Consider the following 24,290-nt stretch of genomic DNA (forward strand, 5'->3'; position numbering starts at 1 on the left):
AATAAATGTCACTTACCTAGTTATACCTTACATTTTTTTTGCCACTTTTAGGGGCCCCCTTCCTTGCGGGGCCCCCTCCGGTCGGAGGGTATGGAGGGCGCTCGCTACACCTCTGGTGTCTGCCAATAATGCACTGAGGTGTGGATCCCCAGACTTGGACATAAAATAATAATATGGCTTCAGAGTAACATACTTAGACCATTTTCTTTTGTGTTGTGGACAGTATATGCTGAGCCATTTGTTAACTTGATAAGTACTGTACTCTGTACATATTTGTACATTATTTCAAAACTGGAAGAGTAGATACAAAGTTGCAATGTTTTTGTACTGAGCACTCAGGAATAGTAAAGGTTGAAAAGACTGAACATCTTTCTGAAAAGCTGAGGTTGGTTGGGGTGGGGTATAGGGTGCCAATCCAACCATGGAATCTGTAGTCAGACCCTATGTCTTGGCAGAGACCTGTCGATTTCAGTGAGTCTGTGTAAAAGTTCAGAGGGTTGCTGCATAGTTCCCATTGCATGATCAGAACTTTAGCTTATAAATTCCGCAAGGTGATTTCATGCCAGTTTGCCAGTTGAAATGCAAGACAGTGCTGTAGATAATTAGAAGGGTGCTGGTACTGTTGTTAGCCAAGCCTGTGTGTTAACAAGTCTCTATAATCTGTAGGAAAAGGGTAATTCATGGGAAGGCAAATGGATTTTCTAGGTTATAGCTGGATACTCAGGTTGTATTTAAGAAACATTTCAACAAATGAAAGGCGATGGCTGTTTTTTTTTTATTTAATGTTTGTATTTACTGTAATTCTTCTGCTCTTATCCAGTTTTTTAAACCTGCAGTTTTGACATGGCTAAAAAAACTGCATAGGATTTGGCCACAAGTTAAGTGAAGATACAGAATTATAGAATCTGCAGACTAAATAATCCCAGTTGCCTCAGTCTCTCCTCATAAGTCATGTGCTCCATTCTTCCTAATCATTTTTGTTGTCCTCCACTGGACTCTTTCCAATTTTTCCACATCCTTCTTGTAGTTGGGGCCCAAAACTGGACACAGTACTCCAGATGAGGCCTCACCAATGTCAAATAGAGGGGAATGATTCGTCCCTCGATCTGGGGGCGGGCGGGTGGGTAATAGGGTGACCAGATGTCATGATTTTATACGGACAGTTCCGATTTTTGGGTCTTTTTCTTACATGGGCTTCTATTACCCCCAACCCCCTGTCCCTGATTTTTCACACTTGCTGCCTGGTCACCCTAGTGGGTACAGTATTTCCTCTTTATTAATCTGCTACTTTTCCTGTGAAGCAAAGGACAGGCCATTTTCTGATTCCATTACCCTGATTCTCCATGATTCTGCACCTTGTGTTGTCATTTATTCCAGTGCAAATTGTGTGTAAAATGCTACCAAATCAGAATGATACAGCCTGATTCTGCATTACACTAAGGCAACTTGATATTGCTCTAGCCATCTAAAGGGCCTTAAAGTGGGAGTAAATGTAATTTTACATCCACTTTAAAGTCACATTATGTTGCCAGAGTGGTGTAAAATGGCCTTTAGTATAAAAGGGAATTGGAACCTTAATGTTTTAATCCTGCTTTGCACTGATGTATATGAATTAGGCCCCATGAGTCTCTCTAAAATATTGCATGGGGTGACTGGATGGTTGCTTTACCTTCATAAACTTGTGTTTTTCCATTGGTCAAGAAAAGTGTCCTCAAAAATCAGACAAACCCAACAGTTGCTTATGCATTTTCTCTTCTCAGCATCTACTGAGTAATTCTTAACCCAATCACTCTAATTTCTAGATTCAAATGTTTAGTGCAAGTCCTGTCCTTTTTTCTTTCCTTTGTTTTCTATCTCCAACCATTTATATTTCCCCAAACAAAAAAATTAGTTTAGTTCTGTGAGGGGAAGGTTTTATTCTGGAGACTTTTGGGGATGCTATTGCCATCTATTAATTGAAATTTTTATTACTATTTGTGTATTTTGTGAGGTTCTAACCATTTTTGCGTTCACTTACTGGGAATTATACAGATTAGATCTTGCTTTCTTAATGTAGATTAGAGTTCTGAGTTTGATATCATTACTGAATCATTGCAAATTTATGACTGCAGCGAAAGATACATGTTGTAAAAAGCTATTATTTATATGTTACCTTACTGTCTCATACATTAGAAATACCATGTGTTATTCTTTCCATGGATTCTGCTGATGTACAACTTCCTCAATTGGAACTTTTTACTATATAGTTACATCATTATATCTCATAGCTAGTACAGTGTTAGAATGCTTAACATGTATGGGTTTTAGAGTTAAATTGCTCTTGAGGGAACATGATAGACTAGTAACTTCAGTGTGTGAATGCACATCAGTAGCAACAAGAAGGTCAGACTATGCACACAGAACTACTGTAAGAATTTTCAGAAAGCCTAAACTCCAAATGAATAAAATATTCTTTGGCTGCTAAAGGATCTGTAGCCATGTTTATCTTGGTAAGAAAATGTCAGTACCATGCTATAAGTATTATTTCTGGTAGCTTGTGTATCTGATGTGGGACAGCTGTAGAAAAGATCCTAATGCTCTACTCATCCCCAACAATCTAACCTTTCAATGTGTACATATTGGCTAATTATAAAGAGTTACATCAAGTGATGTGTATTGTTGTGTAGGAAGATAATTCTTCTACACCATGATTATTTTAGCTCAGTGAGCTAAATTCATTCTTGGTGTAACTCAGTGATCATTTGTGAAGTTACATCAAGGAGGTATTTGGCTCATTTAATTCAAGTTTATGAACTTCTGAGCTTCTCTGTGTGGTTTCCGTCCAATTCCAGTTTTGTAATCAAACATTTTACGGAAGCACCTAACCGCAGAATAATTCCCTTGTTTACAACATAAAAAATGAACAGCTGTGTTACTAAAGATAAATGAACACATTGTGTTAGAGAAATTAATGCTGCTTATCCATTGTCAGTGGACTATTAAATGTTTCTAGTGACTTTATGCTATCAAATCAATTTAGATTTCATATGCTACATCTTTTGTTTTATTGGTCTTCAACAAGCTTTTAAAAATCACTTTCTCTTCTAACAGTGCTGTTTAAAGGGGAAGCTGGTAATGGAGTAATGAGATAAATCTCTACAATTAATGTTGTTAGTAGCAGTTAGATACCATATTAAAACATTATGTAGCTCCTTTCAAGCAAGAGGATCCCAAAGCACTTCAGGGTGTAGCGATCACTCATCTTGCCCTGAAATTCAGCCGACTCTGCCCTGGAACGTGGTCAAACTACTACTATAGCTTTTCAGTGGGGTAGCAAAGAGAGAGCTTCTCCAGCATAAACTATAGAGACAACACTAGAGAAGCCAGGATACCAAATATTGTGTTTTACAACCTCCTCTTTCTAAGTCAGTTCTTCAGTTTAACAGCACAGTATGCAGTTTTCTGCCTGGAACAAGAACAGGACCAAAAACTTAAATGTACATGGCCTAAACATAAACATTAGTAGCAATGAAATTGTGATCACAAGCTTTATATGTTTCTGGTTTACTGCAGTGAAAATTAGCATGAGAAATTAATCTTGTGTGACTTGAACCATATTATAATATTATGTTATAGTACCGAGTATTACAATATTCAGTCAGCCTTTGTTCATGTGTCCCCTTCTTGGTTTTGATGCTACATACGGTAAACTACTCTAATTTGAAATAATTGTACATATTAAATATTCTATCCTATCATTCATACTAAATATTTTTCAGTATTTCTTCCAAGCTATTAGTTAATTGTATAGGTTTGAAGAACTTAAATGTATGCTCTCCATGTTTGAGAAAAAGTATCTGAGGGCTTTTATTGCTCCATAAGAAGTGAAGAATATTCAGCCATAGTAATTATTGTAGAATCAGGAGTTTAGATCTAGTAGCACATAGTACATACTGTCTGCTGAAAAAAACCTTTAAAATATACAATCTTAATATTTGATGGAATAAAAATGAATGTGGAGTGGTTTTTTGAGTTTCTCTACTATCACCAGAAAACCTGGGTTCTGACAGCTCAACATTATCAGTATGACCTTCCAGTGTTTGTGTTCAGAAATGCTATAATAAAATCAAAGACATTTCAGCTGAGCACTCTGGCATTGGGATTGTTCAAGGCTCACATAGAGAAAATCTCCTGCTGGTTTTATGATGAGATCAGTAGGTTCAAAGCATCCAATTGGCTGGAAAATCATTTTACTCTGTGAGAATGACAAGTTTGCCAGGTTTGTCCAGAGGACTTGAGCACTCATAGCTCTCTGTTTTAAAAATTTACTATCGGTGCTGCAGAAATTATCATGATTAATTGATTACGCTCTCTCATCCAAACATATAAGCATTTAGCCCTCTTTTTCACCTTTCAGCAAACTGGTTTCGGTTTCACAATAGCCTTGGCAGTTTGGTGTTTTAGGTGTTTTATTCATATTATTACAGAGAAGAGCAATATGACAAAGGTGGAAGCCACATCTCTACCTTTCCCTCCCATTTAAACTCCTCCAGGTAACATATAACTGAGTTTAGCCTCTTCCAAAGCTTTACTAGATACCAAAATCTCTCAAAACTTTCTGAGAAGGGCCAATCCTTATATTCTGAATTGTCCAATACATTCTCCTCCCATTCAGTGAAAAAATATTTGGATTCCCTACAATTAGCCATATCTCCTCGTTGATTTTTTTCTACTGCTGTCAGATTCACTTTGATTCAATCCTACAATACCGAAAAAGATATCAGCTGTACTAACGCTCTATGATGGAACAACTGAATAAATACCAGCTGTCATCCATTTAATGAGCCTTCTTTGAATCAAGAATGGAAATTTCACCTATGCCTCTGCACTTTCTTCAGCTCATGGAGGGCATTCCATTTGTAGGGGGTCATCATTGATCTGCAAGGCACCACCCTTCCTTTCAAATGCCTGCACAAGTCCTGCTTCAGCCACAATGTCTGAGGGGTAGCTGGGTAAAGTCAGTACTTATGTATTTATGTCAATATAACACTGACAAAAATAGTGCATGTATATAAAAGTTGTATACATCATCTTTTCCTCCACCTATCATATATTGCTTGTCTTTAGCTTGCAATCCCTTAGAAGCATAAGTGTCGACTCCATGGGTCCTGTGCCCTGGAGCACCCACGGAAAAAAATTGGTGGGTGCTGAGCACCCACCAGCAGCTCCCCGTGGCCCCGTCCTTCCCCCCTGCTCCACGTCACCTCCGCCGTGAGCGCGTTACCACGTCCTGCTTCTCTCTCCCAGCCCTTGCGTCCTGACACAGCTGATTCGCAGGGCAGGGAGGAGGGGGAACACCGCATGCTGAGGGAAGAGGCAGGGCTGAGGCGGGGATTTGGGAGAGGGATCCAATGGGGCAGGGAGGGGGCAGAGTTAGGGTGGGGATTTTGGGGATGGGGTTGGAATGGGGGCAGGGATGGGGTGGAGCTGAGTCAGGGAAAGGGGTGTGGGGGGTGGGCACCCACCAGCGCTGGAGAAAGTTGGCGCTGCTGCTTACAGATAGATACATTCCCTGTCCCAGTATTTGTACTGATTGTTGCCTCTGGATGCTACTATAATACAAATATTAAATTAAAATAAAATGACAGGCACATTATTATTAAAATATTAATCCACACCTGCCTAATCCTTTCCCCCATAAAAATGTAGTTTTGCTTGTTGAATCACAAACATAATGAGTATCTCTGCTAGCACATATGAAAAAGACCAACCTCAGCATGACTTGCTACAAGTCTGTTTTGCACTAAGCAAATATTATATAAACTGGTATAGACTGTAGACTCTGATCTGTAAATATTATTGACTTTTTTATGTCAAAAGTTTCACTATTAGTAGTTTTATAGGCATTAGATTGTATCCATTTCTAACCATTATCAGCTGTGCTGGGTTTTATGCTGTATGTGTAAATTACATACAAAAATGTGTTCAAAGTTGTATAGGTTGTAAAGTCATGAACTTGAAAGTTAGGAAATGCTACTATTACGGTTGTCTATGCAGCTTTAATTCTCCCCTCTTACGCTTCCAACCTGTGTGTGACAAGTCTCACTCAGGCTGAAGTTCTGTGGGAAAAATAGTATTTCATCATGTAATTAAAGTACACCTCTATCTCGATACAACGCGACCTGATATAACACAAATTTGGATATAACACGGTAAGGCAGTGCTCCGGGGGGGCGGGGCGGGGCTGCAAGCTCAGGTGGATCAAAGCAAGTTCGATATAATGTGGTTTCACCTATAACGCAGTAAGATTTTTTGGCTCCCGAGGACAACGTTATATCAAGGTAGAGGTGTATATGCAATTTGTGTACTATTTACATTTCAAGTGCGTTGTGGTCTTACTAAATTCTGTGCTGCATATGGAGCTGCTTTAATTATTCCCAGAGAAGTTGGGTGTATGTGTTTCTATTTACAGTTATAAGAGAGATGCGATTTCTTTGACCTATTAATGACTTTCAGGAAAATGCTGTATATTGGCACTAATTAAAATTAACATTTGTTGAATTTATTTTCTTCTTATCTTCAGTGTTATTGGAGGTGATGTGTGTTATTCCGAATTGGCTTATCTGCCAAGTGTGTTTAGCAAGGCTTTGTAATGCTATCATATGAAACTGAATATAGTTATGGATGTATTGCATAAGGCCCTGCTATCATGTAAGAGATACGAACTCTGTAGATCACAATTTGATTTCATCTCATCTGTCTGAAGCACATCTGTAATATCTATCTATAAGAATAGAGATATCAGACTGCCACATTCTGCTCCTGGGTGCATATACCTCTCTACCTGTGGCCTCAGTCTGAGCTGCCTATGTCTATCAAAGAGCAGCATTTGGTCCAGTCCATAAAATGCTTTGGGACCCATTTGGATGAAAAGCATCACAGAAATGTGAATAATTATAATTTTTGGTAATAAAATTACCAAATTTTTGTGATCATTGAAAACCCCCAGGACCTTAGCATAGCATTTGCAGGTGCTATTTTCCAGTAAATGTAGAAATTCATCAGTTAACACTAGACCACCTTATTTAAGAACTTAAGAACAACATCAAAATATAAGAATGGCCATAGTGGGTCAGACCAATCTAGCCCAGTCTTCCGACTGAAGCATCTGGCATTGGCCACTACGGGAGTGAACATATCAGGGCAATCACAAGTGATCCATCCCCTGTCATCCAGTCCCAGCATCCGGCAGTCAGAGCTAAGGGACATCCAGAACATGGAGTTGCAACCCTGACCATCCTGGGTAATATCCATTGATGGACCTATCCTCTATGAACTTATCTCGTTCTTTTTTAATGCAGTTTTAGTTTTGGTCTTCACAACATCCCATGTCAATGAGTTTCACAGTTTCGCTGTGCATCGTGTGAAGAAGGGCATCCTTTTGTTTGTTTTAAACCTGCTGTCCGTTAATTTCATTAGGTGATCTCTGATTCTTGTGTTATGTGAAGGGGTAAATAACACTTCCTTATTCACATTCTCCACGCCATTCATGATTTTATAGACCTTAGCCAGCTCTTTTCCAAGTTGAATAGTCTCAGTCTTTTTAATCTTGCTCCCTTAATCATTTAGCCACTCTTAAATGGTAACAGCTACAAGCACCTTTAAATCACTTCATACTGAAAACCTAAAATTGCTCCCATTTGTGTTACTAACCTTAGAGATAATCAACCCTTAGGCCCAACCAAAGACTTGCAATAATGTACAAATTAATCAAATGAGGCAAATTTGAAGAAAAGTACTTTCATTGAAGTCGAGGATTTTTCATTCTTCGGGATCATGCAGTATCAGGCCCTTAGTAACTTGCCAAATGCATGGAGATAATTCCATAATATTTTCTAAGGTGAACACAACATTTAAAAAAAAACAAGGAGTCCTTGTGGCACCTTAGAGACTAACAAATTTATTAGGGCATAAGCTTTTGTGGGCTAAAACCCACTTCATCGGATGCATGAAGTGAAAAATACAGGAGGGGTATAAATACATGAAAGGATGGGGGTGCTTTACCAAGTGTGAGGTCAGTCTAATGAGATAAATCAATTAACAGCGGGATACCAGGGGAGGAAAAATAACTATTGAAGTGGTGAGAGAGTGGCCCATTACAAACAGTTGACAAGAGAAAGTGTTGGGGAAATTAGGTTTAGGTTTTGTAATGACCCAACCACTCCCAGTCTTTATTCAGGCCTAATCTGATGATATCTAGTTTGCAAATTAATTCCAGTTCTGCAGCTTCCCGTTGGAGTCTGTTTTTGAAGTATTTTTGTTGAAGAATTGCCACTTTTAGGTCTGTTATTGAGTGACCAGAGAGATTGAAGTGTTCTACTGGTTTTTGAATGTTATGATTCCTGATGTCAGATTTGTGTCCACTTATTCTTTTGCATAGACACTGTTCGGTTTGTCCAATGTACATGGCAGGGTGGCTTTGCTGGCACATGATGGGATATATCACATTGGTAGATGCCACAAGGACTCCTCATTGTTTTTGCTGATACAGACTAACCCAGCTACCATTCTGAAACCTGACAACATTTTAAAGAAGTGTATACCCTGAAGTTTGGCCTGTTCTGTACAAGAGAAATTCTTCCTTGTAAGTGTACGTTGTCCAAAGTTTTCTATGTTCTTGTCACAGAACTGATGTCCAAATTTTACATTTTTGATTACACAAAACTCAAGCTATTTGCTGTTAATAATCTCCCCATTTGTTCAATGGAAAAGGCACAGGTGGATTGATTGTGGTTCCTGAGTGTTCTGTTTGTCGGTACTTAGATGACTATTTCTTTATAAAACATTTGATTAATCTTTAATTTCAGGAATATATCTCTTGGATTTAATCTACATCGATTCTGCATATCCTGCATCTGGCAGCATCATGGAAAATGAACAAAGATCCAATCAAATGAACAATATCCTCCGAATAATAGCTGATTTGCAAGTCTCCTGTAGCTATGGTTGGTAATTCTTGTCTTGTTGGTATTGTAAAGTCTTCATTCATATTAATATAATAAATCATTAGGAGATGTCTGCCTTATATGAAGAGGGACCTGAGGATAATGTAAGTGAATAGAGTGATGCACTACTAAACTACTTTACTTCTGTTCATGTATAACTTCAGTTTTAATACCAAATTAGACAGTTGAATCATAATATGTGTTCTCTGTTAATGGAACTAGTGTGCAAGCTTTGTTAGAACAGTGTGTTTCACATGCAGGCTAAAACTTAAGTATTTAGTAAACCAGGGCTCTTGCATTTGGATTTTACTAGACTAACACTCTGGTTGATTTTTATTTATTTTTATTTTAATTCTTGTCCTTAGTTTTTGCTTTATTATTGTTCGGATGAGGAAAATAGGATGTTTCACTGGGACCATTTCTTGCCTGGATGAACTGGAGTCCCTGCTCCTCATGGAATCAAGCGACTCTCCATACCAAGACCCTGATCTCCAGACCACCACTGTCCTCTAGTATCGCAGGACTCTCGACCCTTTTCTGGTGGTGCTCCTCTGTTGAACAATATTGAGGAGGATGAAGAAGACTTCCAGTCAGTCTGTTCTATTTTTGTTAGGGTTCTCTGACACATCCTTTCAGGAACCCATTCTTTGACAGTCACAGGGCAGGAACCCATTCTTTGACAGTCAACGAGGGTGGGGGAAACCAACCCTGCATTCCACCCCCCACTCCTCTATGCCACCCCCAACGGCCATACTGGGCCCTTGGCTGCTTATGGGCAGCAATTTGCCAGACCTCTGGTACCATCTCGTAAGGAGGCTACAGTCAGATATTCCTCTGCTCCTCAAACAGTCCCCACACCGGAGAAATTTACAGAGCAGGAGGTTAGATTGGATAAAGAAGCCACCTCTCAAATATCTGTTGCATCCTCATCTCCAAATAAGGGGTTATGCCTCTGCCACCTTCCATGGCCAATGATTTTTGGAAATTTCAAGATCTCATAAAGAGAGAGCAGCTGATACTCTTCAAATTCCTCTCAGAGATAAAGGACACGAAGCAAAAACTGTTGGATATCCTGCTGTCAGCAACATTCTCCAAGGTGGTGGTATTCATTAATGAGGCACTACAGGATCCAGCTAAGACTGTATGGCAAATACCTGCTGCTGTTCCGCAAAAGTGAAAATGGGCCGATAAAAAGTATTCTGTTCCCACCACCAAAAGATTCTTAGGGTTTGTTCTTCCCCCTAGCTCCCTGGTGGTGGATATGATAAATGAGTGTGATAAGCAGCACTTCTCTAAATATGTCAAAGACCAAAAGAGACCGGACTTTTTTGGATGGAAATCCTGTTAATCAGCTCCCCTACAATTCAGGATCACAAACTATCAGGTGATCATCGGCAAATATAATTTTACAAACTATAATATGTTACAGCCTTTATTGAACATCTGCCACAGGAACATAGGAAGGAATCCAATCCATCATTTCAGAGGGCCAGTTATTGGCCAAAACCGCTCTTCAAGCATCCTTGGATGCTGCTGACATTGCTACCAGGTGCATCTCCGTGGCAGTAGTTACACACAGGGCATCATGGCTAACTCAGATTTTCCAAGAGAAGTTAGGAACACTGTTGAAGACTTCACCTTCAATGGCAGTAAACTTCCCTTGGAGACCTTGCATACACGGATGAGTCTTTGCACACACTGAAGGACTATAGGTCTACTTTATGATCCCTGCGCATTCATATACCTACAAATAAGAGAGGATTTAGTATGTCACAGACTGTCCAAAGATTCTCTGGATTCTATAGATCTACCGAACCTCCCGTGGAAAGACATAAATTCCAGAGAAAGAGGGCCGCTCAACTGCCTTCCATGACCACCCAGTATTTTCAAAGCAATGATTTTTGAGAGTCAGTCAAGCATTCAAATCCTCCCACACCTCTAGTTTCACAGCTACATACGTTTGCCCACCTCCCTGACTTTGCAGATGGTCTTTCCTATTTCCAGTATGTTTGGAAGCAGATCACTAGAGTGGGTCAGAGAGGTTATAACATCAGGCTATGCCATTCATTTTACATTCCTCCCTCCCTTCCAGTCTCCCCCCCGCCCCACTCTTCTTAAGGGATGCCTTCACAAGCTTTTATTGAGACAGGAAGTGAACTGTCTCCTTTGATTAGGAGCAATAGAGCTTCTCTTGCTGCCTCACAAAGGCAAAGGGTTTTACTTAAAGTATTTCCTTGTGCAAAAGAACAACAGAGGATGAATACTAATTTGGATCTAAGACTTCTAAACAAGTTCGTAAAGTCTCAAAAGTTCAGGAAGCTGACTCTGGCAGCTATAATTTCTTCACTGGAGGAAGTGGATTTGTTTTCAGCCCTTGACCTACAGGATACCTATTTCCATATGATGATACACCCATTGCACAGGAAATACAGTTCACCATAGGCCAGGATCATTTCCAATACCAAGTTCTTCCCTTTAGTCCTTCTTCTGTCCCAAGGGTACTCTCTAAGATCCAGACAGTAGTGGCTGCTTACCTGCGATAAAAAGTGATCTTAGTCTTCCTGTACCTCAACAACTGGCTACTCGAGGGTTGTTCCTACAAAGCAATGCTATCTTCCACCCAGACAGCCCTTGCTCTGTTCCAGGAGTTGGGTCTTCAGCTAAACGAAAAATAATCTTTGTTAACCCTTGTACAGAAGATACAGTTTATAGGGGTATGTGGTGGGGCAATGACTCACCGGCACGGCACCTCCTGCTGGTTGTCCAGGGAGATAGCACTTTTCCAGTTCTGAGGTGCCCTCTGCTGGCTGATGTTTCACCTGCCGTTGGTCCCCATGTACCTCCCACACCCCAGTGCCCTTTGCCCAGGGGTTCTGCCCTCTGCAGTACCCCCCTCTCTCTGGGTCTCCCCTCCCAGGGGAACCTGCAATCCCCTATCTCCATCTTGCCTCAGTAGCTACTACCAGTCACATCTAGCCCCTGCTCGCTGGGGCAGACTGCAGTCTGTATGCCACTCATTGTCGGCAAGTGGAGTTTGGACCAGCCGCCTCTGCCTATTTCTGGGCTACCCCTCTGCAGCCCTAGTACCCTTTTGTGGGCCCTTAGCTTGGCCTGCAGCCTGGGGCTTTGCTAGGCTGGAGCTCCCCAGCTCCCTCTGCCCTTTCCCAGCACTGCTCCACCCTAGGTACCCTTCTCAGATTCCCAGGCAGCCAGGTCCTTCTTCCTCTGAAAGCTAGAGAGAGAATCTCAGTCTCTGGCCCTCAGCCCTCTTATAGGGCCAACTGTGGTCTGATTGGGGTGTGGCCCCACCTGTGGCTGCTTCCCCAAATCAGCCTAGCTTTTCCCCCACCGCTGCCCTCTCCCAGGGCTCTTTTAAGCCCTTCAGGGCATGAACGGGGTGACCACCCTGCTACAGGGTGCCTTTAGAGTTGTTGACAGCCAGGGCTTACCTTCCCTTAGACAGATTTTTAACTTTGTCAAGTCTGGTATAGGTAATTCAGGGAAACCCTCAGACCACAATAAGGAATTTTCTTCACTCCTGGGATAACACGGCATCTTGCACCTTTTTAACCAGTCATGCAAAGCTATGTCTCTGCCACTTCCCGGGTTGGCTCAGAATGACCTATTCTCCAGCCAGACACACCTTAAACGGACAGATGATAATTCCTCTACAAGTGAGGAATTCTTTAGATTGGTGGAAAAATCAACTCAACATCAGTGCAGGCAATTCCTTTCTATTGTCCAGCTCCATCAATAACTTTAACAGATGGATTAGTGTTGGGGATGGGGAGCTCACCTCAATACCTTCACAACTCAGGGCAGATGAACAACTCAGGAAACCAATCTCCACATCAGTGTACTGGAACTCAGGGCTGCCTTCATTTCCTACCCCTCTTCAGAGGCAAATCAATCAGGGTCATGACGAACAATATATCCAGCATGTTGTGTCTCAACAAGCAGGGAGGAGCAAGATTCCCCTTTCTGTGCACTGAAACCATTAAATTAGGGAACTGGTGCATAGCTCATCGAATCCAAACTTCACTGGTCTACCTCCCAGGTATTCAGAACACCACGGCAGATGTTTTCAGAAGACACTGCTCCCAGGATTCCAAACTCTCATATTCTCTACAACATATTCCAAAGATAGGGAGTGCCAGAGGGGTGTCTCTTTGACATCTCCAGGAACCAAAAGTGTCCTCTTGTCTGCTCGAGAGAAGTCTGAGCCACCACGCTTTGGGAGACACCTTTCTTCTATCTTGGAGGAAGGGTCTGTTCTATGCATTTACCTCTCCACAGCTGATATGAAGGGTGGTGAACAAAATCAGACAGATAGGGCCAGAGTTGTCCTTATAGAGCTGACCTGGCTGAAACAAGCTTGGTACCCTTCCCTGCTTCATTTATGTACCCAACCACCAGTCAAGCTTCCGACCACTCCTCATCTCATCTTATAGGCTATGGGTTGCCTGCTTCACCCCAACCTAGAGGTTCACCACCTCAGGGGATGGTACCTTGTTCATTCATGGGTTAGTATCCTCCTGCTCTGCAGAAGTGCAACAGATGTTACCAAAAAGTAGAAAGAAGTCAATCTGTACTACTTACTTGCAGAAATGGAAGAGATTCTTCCTTTGGTGGTATTGCCAATGCCTTCTGCCTGAGTTGGTGCCACATTCAGTCATCACTGAATCATAGAAATGTAGCATTGAAAGGGACCTCGATAAGTTGTGGGGGAGGTTTAGGTTGGATATTAGGAAAAACTTTTTTTCAGTAGGAGGATGGTGAAGACTTTATAAGTGTACACTCTATGCCATTATCCAAATCATTTTTGAAGATACTGATTAGAACCCAACCCTGGACAGATCCTTGCTGGACCGCACTGGATATGCCCTTCCAGCTTGACTGAGAACCATTGATATTATTACACCCTGTGTATGGTTTTCCAGCCAATTGTGCACCCACCTTATAATAGATTCATCTAGGCTATATTTCTCTAGTTTGTTTATGAGAAAGTCATTTGAGACAATGTCAAACGCCTTACTAAAGTCAAGATATGACATCTGCTGCTTCATCTTTGTCAACAAGGCTTGTTACCTTTTCAAAGAAGGCTATTAGCTTGGTTTCACATGATTTGTTCTTGAAAAAATCCATGTTGACTGTTACTTATCTTATTTTTTACTAGGTGCTTGCAAATAGAATGTTTGATTATGTGCTAGATTATCTTTCTGTGTGCTGAAGTTAATCTTTATCTCCACATCCTAAATTCATGCCTAAGGTATTATCAGAGTTCTATCTTAATCAATCCATTTATCTCCCAGTGTTTTTTTCCCATACCACTTAGGTCTCTGCAAGATACCAGTTTTCATACCTTGAATGTTAGAAGGGCATTGGCTTGCTACTTAGATAGGAGCAAACGAATTAGAAAGTCATCTAGGCTGTTCATCTGCTTTGCAAATATATCAAAGGGGTCCACAATCTCTGCTCAGATATCTCTGGATATCTGGTTGTATATTCATTTCTTATGATGCTACAGGCATTCATCTCCCCCAAATGGTGATAGCACATTCAACCAGATCACAAGCAACCTCCACAGTGTTACTTAAGAATGTGCTAGTATCTGAGATATGAAGCCCATATAGGGGGCTGACCGTATATACATTTTCTGAACATTACACTATGATCCATGCAGCGAGATCCAATGTGGCATTTGACACGGCAGCACTGGTCTTTAGTTCTAGAGTGAATTCTGAAGATCCCTCCTCCTTCTGGGGATGCTGCTCAAAGAAGAAGAAGCGGTTACAGATCTTGTGTAGTAATTGCAGTTCTTGAAGATATATGTCCCTATGGGTGCTCCACTACCAGCCCTCCTTCTCCTCTGCCTCAGACTATCCTCTAAGGGACATTTGGGTGGAGAAGGAACTGAGGACAGTTCTACCACATACTCCTATGTCTCCTCGGTGTCCAGCACAAGGAGGCATAGGGTACATGTGCTTGCCAAATGGACACTGCTAATGGAAAATTGCGGAGCAAGGAATAGAGATGCTCATGCACACCTGAAGTGGAGACCCCATAAAGATGCACATCTCGAAGGAATGCAGTTATTGCACAAGATGAGTAACCTCTTCTTTTGGTGCTCATCAGAGTCTACCTAGTGGAAGACTCCAGGGCCCTGTTGGAAAGGGGAGGGAGATGTGAAGTAAGAGGGGAGCCATGTTCCTTTTGGTGCCTTTTTGTCACATCTGAACTCTCAGAATGAAATCTTGTCCTGATGCTTCTTGCCATTAAGTTTCAAATAAGAATCCAAAATATTTGTTGTGTATTTTGAACCAAATTGTCTGAGGTTTGCTCATTAATACATGAACCTCCACTTTTCCCTTTGTAAATTGAGAGTACATATTAAAATCGCCCAATTTTCTTAGTAAAATCAGCAGCTGAATTTCACTGATAGACTGAATGACAACCAAGCCTTTATTTGGTAAAATCCGTAACATTCTCGGACAGTCTAACAGAATAATATTCCTAGACAGTTTCTCCCTTGGGGAGTTATGGTCTCCTTTTGATTCCATTCATAAAATCTAAAGAACTGTAGGAAGCTAAAGAAGAATTGCTTTTATTTTTGCAGTTGTAGAGACTTATCTTGGTTATTTTTTTATACTCTACAGATCATCTCATAACTTTACCCCATGTGCAAAAGTACTTAAAGTCTGTCCGCTACATTGAGGAACTTCAAAAGTTTGTGGAAGATGACAACTATAAGTAAGTACCATACTTTCTTCCACCTCTACATATATTAATGGAAAGATGTCCTGGCTATTAGCTTGAGTAGGAGTTAGACCAAAAAAATCTCTGACAGAACTGTAAGTAGAGGGGTTTTTTAACATTTTTAAACTGAGCTGATATTGTCAGGACATCTGAGTGAAACCCCAGCTGGCAGTAGTCCTTATGACTCTTAACATCAGTTCCAAAATTGTATTTCTTTCGCTTTTGCAAAGGCAAAAAGAGATAAAAATCAAGTGTCTGTCTTATTACAGTGTACCCTTGTCCTGGGAATGGCACTCAGGATCCCTAAAACTGGATTTTCCCTTGCAAACTCTGTTGGCTTGGGATGCAAGCTGGACCCAAGCAAACAGAATCCATTTTAATACAGCTAAATGTAAAGGATAACTAGGAACAAAGAATGCAGGCCACACTTAAAGGATGAGGGACTATATCCTGGGAAGCAGAGAGGCTGAAAAGGATGTGAGGCAGTGGTGAATAATTAGCTGAACATGAGCTTCCAGTGCGACACTGTGGTAAAAAGGGCTAATATGATGCTTGGATGCATTAACAGGGGAATTTTGAATGGGAGTAAAGTGGTTATTTTTCCTCTGTATTTGGCACTACTGCAACTATTGTTGGAATACATTGTCCAGTTCTGCTGTCCGCAATTCAAGAAGGATGTTGATAAATTAGAGAGAATTCAGAGAAGAGCCATGAGAATGATTAAAGAATTAGAAAACATGACCTGTAGTGATAGACTTGAAGAGCGCAATCTATTTAGTTAACAAAGAGAAAGTTAAGGGGTGACTTGATTACATTCTATGAATACCTACATGGTACACAAATATTTAATAATGTGCTCTTTAGTCTAGCAGAGAAAGGTCTAATGCGGTCAAATGGCTGGTAGTTGAATCTAAACAAATTCAGAATGGAATTAACTCAGTGAGTAATTAGCCATTGGAACCAATTTACCAAGAGTTGTGGTGGATGTTCCATCACTGACCGTTTTAAAATCAAGATTGCATGTTTTTCTAAAAGTTCTGCTCTAGGAATTATTTTGGGGAAATTGTATGACCTGTGTTATACAGGAGGTCAGACTAGATCAGGGGTAGGCAACCTATGGCACGTGTGCCGAAGGTGGCACACAAGCTGATTTTCAGTGGCACTTACAGTGCCCGGGGTCCTGGCCACCGGTCCGGGAGGCTCTGCATTTTAATTTAATTTTGAATGTAGCTTAAAATTTTAAAAACCTTATTTACTTTACATACAACAATAGTTTAGTTATATATTATAGACTTGTAGAAAGAGACCTTCTAAAAACATTAAAATGTATTACTGGCATGCAGAACCTTAAATTAGAGTGAATAAATGAAGACTCGGCACAGCGCTTCTGAAAGGTTGCTGCCCCCTGGACTAGATGAACAGAATGGTCCCTTCTATGAGTTACTTAATGCTGTCTGAAATGGTGTACACAATATCTGTTAAATACAACTGAATAGTTATACCAAGCTAATTCACAACAAACAAGGCTCGCTTTGTCAGGCTACTACTTTCATGCGTCAGGTGTGTGTAAAGCAGCACTCACTCAAGAGGCTGAGGTCAAGAGCAAATCAACATGCCAGAGTGAAAGAGGCCGCATATACACATTCATTTTCCAGAGTGGGGAACTGAGGGTCCCTGTGTCACTTCTGCAATCCTCAGGATCATGTATGTGCCAGTCTAAAGAATGGGTTAAACTGCATCAAACTAAACTACCCTGCATTTATTTCTCAGATACAGCTGAGCTTACTTCAGTTGCTTCTAGTATTAAAGAGTAGTACTAAGCTATCAGGCATATATCGGTTGCTGCTAGTGTAGACTTTGTTAACAGAAAGATCAGTCTCTTAAAAATAGGCAAGACAGATTTGAAGAAATGAGCATGAAACAAAATAGTGACCCTTCCTGTGGGCTTCCAAATACCCTATGTTTGGAGATACCTCAGATTTTGAAAACTGTTATACTCAGCTCTACTTCAAACCAGTGCATGTATACTACAGTTCTTCAGCCAAACAGTAATTGAGACAAACCATTTATGATAAAGTATGGAATAATTAATTTTGCAGTGTGGAGCCATATAAAAGATTAATAGGTTTGGAGTTTTACTCTGCTTCAGATGAGAGAATCATTCTAAAGGAAATAACATACAAAGCAGACATTCTTCTGGGACTGATATCAGAACTGCATGAAAGTGTCCAGACAGACTTCAAATGGAGAGAATATCCTCCATAATCTGTCCAGTTGCCTAAGATAACCTCCAACTAGAGGAGCCAAATCAACATTGTCCTATTCACTGCAGAAGATCATCCTTGTTTATGGTTCTGACAAGTTTATTGTTTTTGGATCAGGGGATCAGATTAAAAACAGATCTAGGAACAGTGATATTTTATGTTATAATTCTGCTTATTGTTTTGCACGTCTTCTAAATGAAAAACCCGACATCTACAAAACGTTTTTCAAATACATCATATATTATAAAAAAGGAGAATTTCTACCATTATATTAATGGTGGGATTTGTGTGTTCATTGCCCTCTCCTCACATCATATGTGCAACATAAACAGAGAGAGGAAAAGACTTGCATGCTGTGCACACAGATACACACTGAACACTTGCACATTATATGTTCTTGTACAAATTAAGTACAGTGTGAGCTCTATATTAAAAGTAGTCTGACTTTTCATATGTCTTTGCCTCTGAAGAGATTGTATTTACTTATTTCCAACATGATTAGCATTTTACATTAAATGAAGGCAGGGAGAGCAGAAGTTTATAATCTAAATTGCAATAGGGAAAATTGTAGTTAGTGTGTGTTTTACAGCTCCTAGACTGGCTGCCAGCGAATGAACATATTGCTTAATTTAATTTTTGGACAGGCTTTCCCGTTCATGATACAATGTTGAGATTATTTAGACAGTAGTTTTTCATTAGTTCTAGTATCTTTGCAAAACTGAACAAAACAAATGGTCTTCATAAATATTTAGTGCCATGACATAATACTTGGATGTACTACAAATCATGAGTAATTTATATTTAATTTTTTGAAGCCACTTTTAATCCCAGGACAGGTTTTGCTAACAACAACGAGAAGTATTTACGTATATTTTTAGAGGTAATTCAATACTAATCCTTTCATCTGGATACCTGGGAAAATGCATTTTCTGAGGACATTTACTAATTTTCTTCATAAGCATGAGTATGTCTAGTGAGAGTTCAGCTGAAGCCAAAGGAAAGATTCAAAGTGAAAGGAAATCAGGGTAGAACTTGATACCTAATATGGTAAAGGTCACTGCAGTTTCTTTGAGAGCTTGCATATGTCTCTTACGCTGTAAGTGTATGTGCATCTTGTGCACCGGTGCCAGAGTGTTTTCCCTAGTGATACCCATATAGGCATAGCCTTGCACAGCCCAAAACTCCTTGTGCTGAAAAGTGAAGGTATAAAGGGCAGAGTAGCCTCCCCCTATTTCAGTTCCTTTTTAGCATGCATGGTTGATGGTCATAGCATTGGTGTTCCCTGTGAACAAATAAACTGTTTGGTACTACCTAGTGGTACTCAGTTTTTAGTTATTTTCTTTCATTTTTATTTATTTGTTTCTTTTGAAAAAAATTAGTTTGATTATGCACCCCATGAGGTCTCTGGACCTTATTTGTACTAGGGCCTATGCCCAGGTTCCCAGGGTTAAACCTAGTGTGGGATGTAAAAAGCCTATGCCTGTTAGTAACCCTAATTCCCTCTGTCTCAAGTGTTTCAGTGAGAGCCAAGTTAGAGGCAGTGCTCTGTTTGTCATGACTTTAAGAACAAGACAAAGAAGCTGAGGGAAGAGCACCTCTGATACCTCCACATGGAAGTTACCCTTAGGCTGGCATCATCACCCCCTCAGTCCTCCAAGGAAAGTCTTCAAAGACTCTTTATCAGAGTGCTCCCCCAGCTGGTCCTGCAGAAAGAGGGTGCAGGAGATCCTCAACTCTAGTAACATCATCTTTGAGACTCAAGACTTCAGACCAGTCCTGGCCTCAGAAGCATAAGCAGAAGTTGGCTTCTGGCTCATTAAAGTCTTGGGTCAGGGACTCTTCCATGGAAGGCAATGGGATGCTGCTGTGCAACACTGCAGCACCGCATCTTCCAGCAGCATCCAGTAGACATACGGTGACATTGAAAAAAGGCGAGAAATGATTTTTTCCCATTTCTTTCACCGGGGGGTGGGGGGGATTGACGGCATATACTCTGAACCATCCACGACAATGTTTTGACCCTTCAGGCATTGGGAGCTCACCCAAGAATGCAGATGGTTTTTGGAGACTGCAGGAACTGTGGGATAGCTAGAGTCCTCAGTCCCCTGACCCTCCCTCTCTGAGCACCCATTTGATTCTTTGGCTTTCTGTTACGCTTGTCACGCAGCACTGTGTTGAGTCCCTGCAGTGGCCTCTGTCTATCATAGCCTTGGAGGTTTTTTCAAATGCTTTGGTATTTCATCTTTTGGAACGGAGTTCTGATAGAACAGATTCATCTCCCCGTACAGAGATCAGATTCAGAATCTCCCGTAGGGTCCATGCTGGAGCTCTTTTTTGATTCTGGGACTACATGATCACCTGTGCTGATCGGTGCTCCACGCTGGGCAAACAGAAAATGAAATTCAAAAGTTCATGGGGCTTTTCCTGTCTACCTAGCCAATGCATCCAAGTTCAGATTGTTGTCCAGAGCAGTCACAATGGTGCACTGTGGGATAGCTCCCGGAGACCGATACCGTTGAATTGCGGCCACACTAACCCTAATCCAAAATGGCAATACCGATTTCAGCACTACTCCCCTCGTCGAGGAGGATTACAGATACTGGTATTAAGAGCCCTTTATATCGATATACGCTGCTAAATTCGATATAAACTTATAGTGTAGACCAGGCCTGAGAGTGGTAGCCGTCTCCTGATACAAGAACTTATAAGGAGATCCGTAGGGAGGCCAAATGGTCATCTATTCATGCCTTCTCAAAATTGTGTAAGTTAGACATTCAGGCACCGGTGAATGCCGCCTTTTGTGCTCTGTGCAGTGGAGTCTTGGTAAAATACAAGGATTTACTACCCTGTGAATAGTTCTGAAGGCATACTGCATCATAGATTCACAGAGTTTAAGGCCAGAAGGAACCATTAGATCATCTCATCTGAACTCTTGTACCTCACAGACCATTAAATTTCACTTGATTACTCCTGTATTGACTCCAATAATTTGTACGTGATTGAAGCACATCTTCCAGAAAGGCATCCAGTCTTGATCTGAAGACACTAAGAAGTGGAAAATCCACCACTTCCATTGGTAGTTAATTCCAATGGTTAATCACTTTCGTTAAAAATGTGTGCCTTATTTCTAATTTGAATTTGTCTTGCTTCAATTTCCAGTGATTGTTTCTTGTTATGCCATTCTTCGACAGATTAAAGAGCTCTTTGTTATCAGATAATTCCCCCCGGATGGTACTTTTATGCTATACTCAATCTTTCAATCACCTTTTTGCTAAGCTAAACAGATTCAGCTGTTTAAGTCTTTCACTTTAAGGCCTTTCCTTCAGATCTCAGATCATTTTTGGGGGGTCTTTTTTCTGCACCCTCTCCAGTTTTGCTATATTATTTTTAATAAGAGGACACCAGAACTGGACACAGTATTCTAGTATTGGTTCCACCAATATCACATACAGACTAAAACATTTCCCTACTCCTGCTCACTACTCCCCTGATTATACAGCCCAGCATTGCAGTAGCCCTTTTTGTCACAGGATCACACTGAGCGCTCATGTTCAGTTGCATGTATATTACATCTGAACAATAACCCCTCCAACCAAACTTGAAATCTCATCAAAGAATGAAATCAGGTTTGTTTGACCAACTCTGTTTTTCATAAAACCATGTATCAGTATTAATTATATTTGTATCTTTTTAATTCTTTATCAAGTTAATTGCATAACAGATTTTCCACTATTTGCCCAAGACTGATGTCAGTCTAATTGGCCAGTGGTTACCACATCATCCCATTTGTCTTTTTTGAATATTGGCAGAACATTAGCAATCTTCCAGTCTTCTGGAATTTCCCCTAGATTCCAAGATGCATTAAAAATTAAGATGAGCACCCCAGAGATCTCCTTAGCCAACTCTTTTAGGGCTCCTGGATGTAAGCCATTCATGCCTGCTGATTTAGAAATTCCAATAGTTAATTGATCTGAATCCCTTGCAAATGAAAGATAATGGGAAAATGTAATATGACTTATCAAAAATTGCCTTCTTCTGAGTTACAAGGCCACAGACCTTACCTTGCTTGGAGTATATTGTTGCCAATGGGCTAAAAATGCCATTTAGTTCATTCCGAATTGGTTCATAAGGCTGTGCTGTGCAGTAGGAATTCACAGTTTATTAGAACAGTGTTTTAAACTCATTAAAAAATTTAAGGCCACTGGGGATATTGTCCTTTCTTTGGAAGCTCTGTTAACTGGTGGATTCTTCAGTTTAGCTGGCCATATCCTTTCATGCCAGTGACTGACAGAGACAACTCTGCCTGCATAGCTGGACTCAGGGAAAAAGTCAATTGGCTAATGTATCTGTGGACCTTGTAAATTAGAGAGAGGAAATTTTTGATAAGTCAAAATATATTTTCCTATTCCATAAGGGCTCCCTAATGGAAAACCTATTTACTCCTGTTACCCTGGATCATCTCACAGTCTTAACTGGAGAAAATGTGCTTATTATGTTTTTTACAATTATTTACCTTTTGTCTGTTAAAAAGAACGTAAATTTGACTTAAATTATAATAACTTTTATGAAGTACTCAGAAGAGGAATAGTGCTAAATACAAGTATTATACATTGTTGTTGTTTGGTTTGCATGTTGTCTGGGTTTTTCCTGTGCTGGTATCTGATATCTTTAGAAGCTATCCACTCATGCTAAACATAGCTCATATTCCATTAAGGACGTTTTCAGTGAAAGTCTTCAGTTTTTCTGTGTGTATCTTGACATTCACTGAACAGCTGCGAAAGAAATCATCAGCTACTGCCTGTGTAAGCAATATAGCTTTTGAAATCCTGCTAACCTTGGAACATCTGTTTCTTTCCATTTCTTGAGTCTCCTGACTCTCAGTTGAATTTTACCTCTTGCAGGTTTTAAAATGCAAACAAGCTCTTGAGCCCCTAATTGACAGAATAATATTGGAGGGAGTCATAATGCTCCTGGAGTGTCCTGTCTCCTTCCTGACTGCTTTACCAGTAGTCCAGGTTTATTTAAACTTTCCCACATCTGCCACTGAGTACAGAGTGCTTTTGAGTTTTTTCAAGCTGCAGAACTGAGCACGCAATTGAATTTGGCGTACTCAACAGTTGAGTTACCAGCAAGAAATCTTTTTATTTCCTCCTACAGAAAGAATCTTAGTTTTCAACCTACTATAATGAACAGAAAGCTGGACATGATGCCACAGATCCCACAGAGCCTTTCAATCCTTGCCTGCCTAAAAACTGATCAGAAATGGTTAGGTTTGTGCCTATTATCACTATATAGAAAGGGCTGCTTGCCCAGATTTGATATAGGGCTGGTGGTAATGGTTTTCTTCCATTGCTTGGGATGGGAGGGGGAGAGGAGGAAGAAATAAATGCCTCCTCTCTCCCCTTGGGTCCATGTGCTGGTGGAATACAGAGCAGTTACCAACTTTCTCAATCTGTCAACAGCCTTTGACACTGTCAGTCATGCTCCTCTTCTTGATATGTTGTCCACTCTTGATTTCTGTGATTCAGTCCTCTCTTGGTTCTCATGCTATCTCTCTAATCACTCCTTCAGCATGTCAGAGGATCCTCATCCCTCCGACTTTGGCAGAAGGTTTTACAGGCCTCTATCCCCTTGTGTTCTCCATCTACACTATATCTCTGGATAATATCATCCACTAACACAAATTCCACTACCATCTCTGTGCTGAGGATTCTCTGGTTCACCCTCCTTACTCTGGACCACTCTACTTTTTTCCACGCTAAAATCTTGGCCTGTCTTTTTTTAACATGCGCAATTTCAGCTTTATGCAGTCGGCAAAAACAAGAAAAAAAAACAAAAAAAAAGAGAAAAATCACAATTTAAATACTGTTTCTGTAGTGCAGGCGATTCCCACCACCATTACACCCAATGTAATTTTGACTATATGCGATTTTCGCTTTATGCGCTGACTTCGGAACATAACCCCAGCGTAAAATGAGACAGACCTGTATTTCCTTATGGATGACTAGCCATCACCTCCAGCTCAATGTGGGTAAAACAAAATTCAGGCCTGTAACCTGGGTGCCACATTTGACTCAGTCCTTTCTCTAGGTTCTCATGTCTAAGCTATTCCTAAATCTTAATAATTCTTTCTGCATAACATCTCTAAGATAATGGCCTTTCCTATCCATCCTCACAGCTTAAACTCTTGTCCAGGCTTTCATCATCTTGCACCTCAGTTGCTACCAGATCCTCTTAACATTGACATATCTCATTTTTCCCACTCTTATCCATTTTGAATACTGCT

General features: G+C 40.6%; 1 protein-coding gene across 4 annotated transcripts in view; it reads left to right on the plus strand.

The window, feature by feature from the left end:
- Nucleotides 1–24,290, plus strand: part of RALGPS1 (Ral GEF with PH domain and SH3 binding motif 1) — a 360,828-nt gene that overhangs the window by 217,647 nt on the left and 118,891 nt on the right. For all 4 annotated transcript variants that reach the window (XM_075060472.1, XM_075060470.1, XM_075060469.1 and 1 more), the window contains 2 exons: nucleotides 8,847–8,984; nucleotides 15,641–15,734. In XM_075060472.1, coding sequence (XP_074916573.1) covers nucleotides 8,847–8,984; nucleotides 15,641–15,734 — 232 coding nt within the window. The remainder of the gene's footprint in view (nucleotides 1–8,846; nucleotides 8,985–15,640; nucleotides 15,735–24,290) is intronic.

Source organism: Chelonoidis abingdonii, chromosome 24 (genome assembly GCF_003597395.2).
Source record: "Chelonoidis abingdonii isolate Lonesome George chromosome 24, CheloAbing_2.0, whole genome shotgun sequence".
Classification (NCBI taxonomy): domain Eukaryota; kingdom Metazoa; phylum Chordata; order Testudines; family Testudinidae; genus Chelonoidis; species Chelonoidis abingdonii.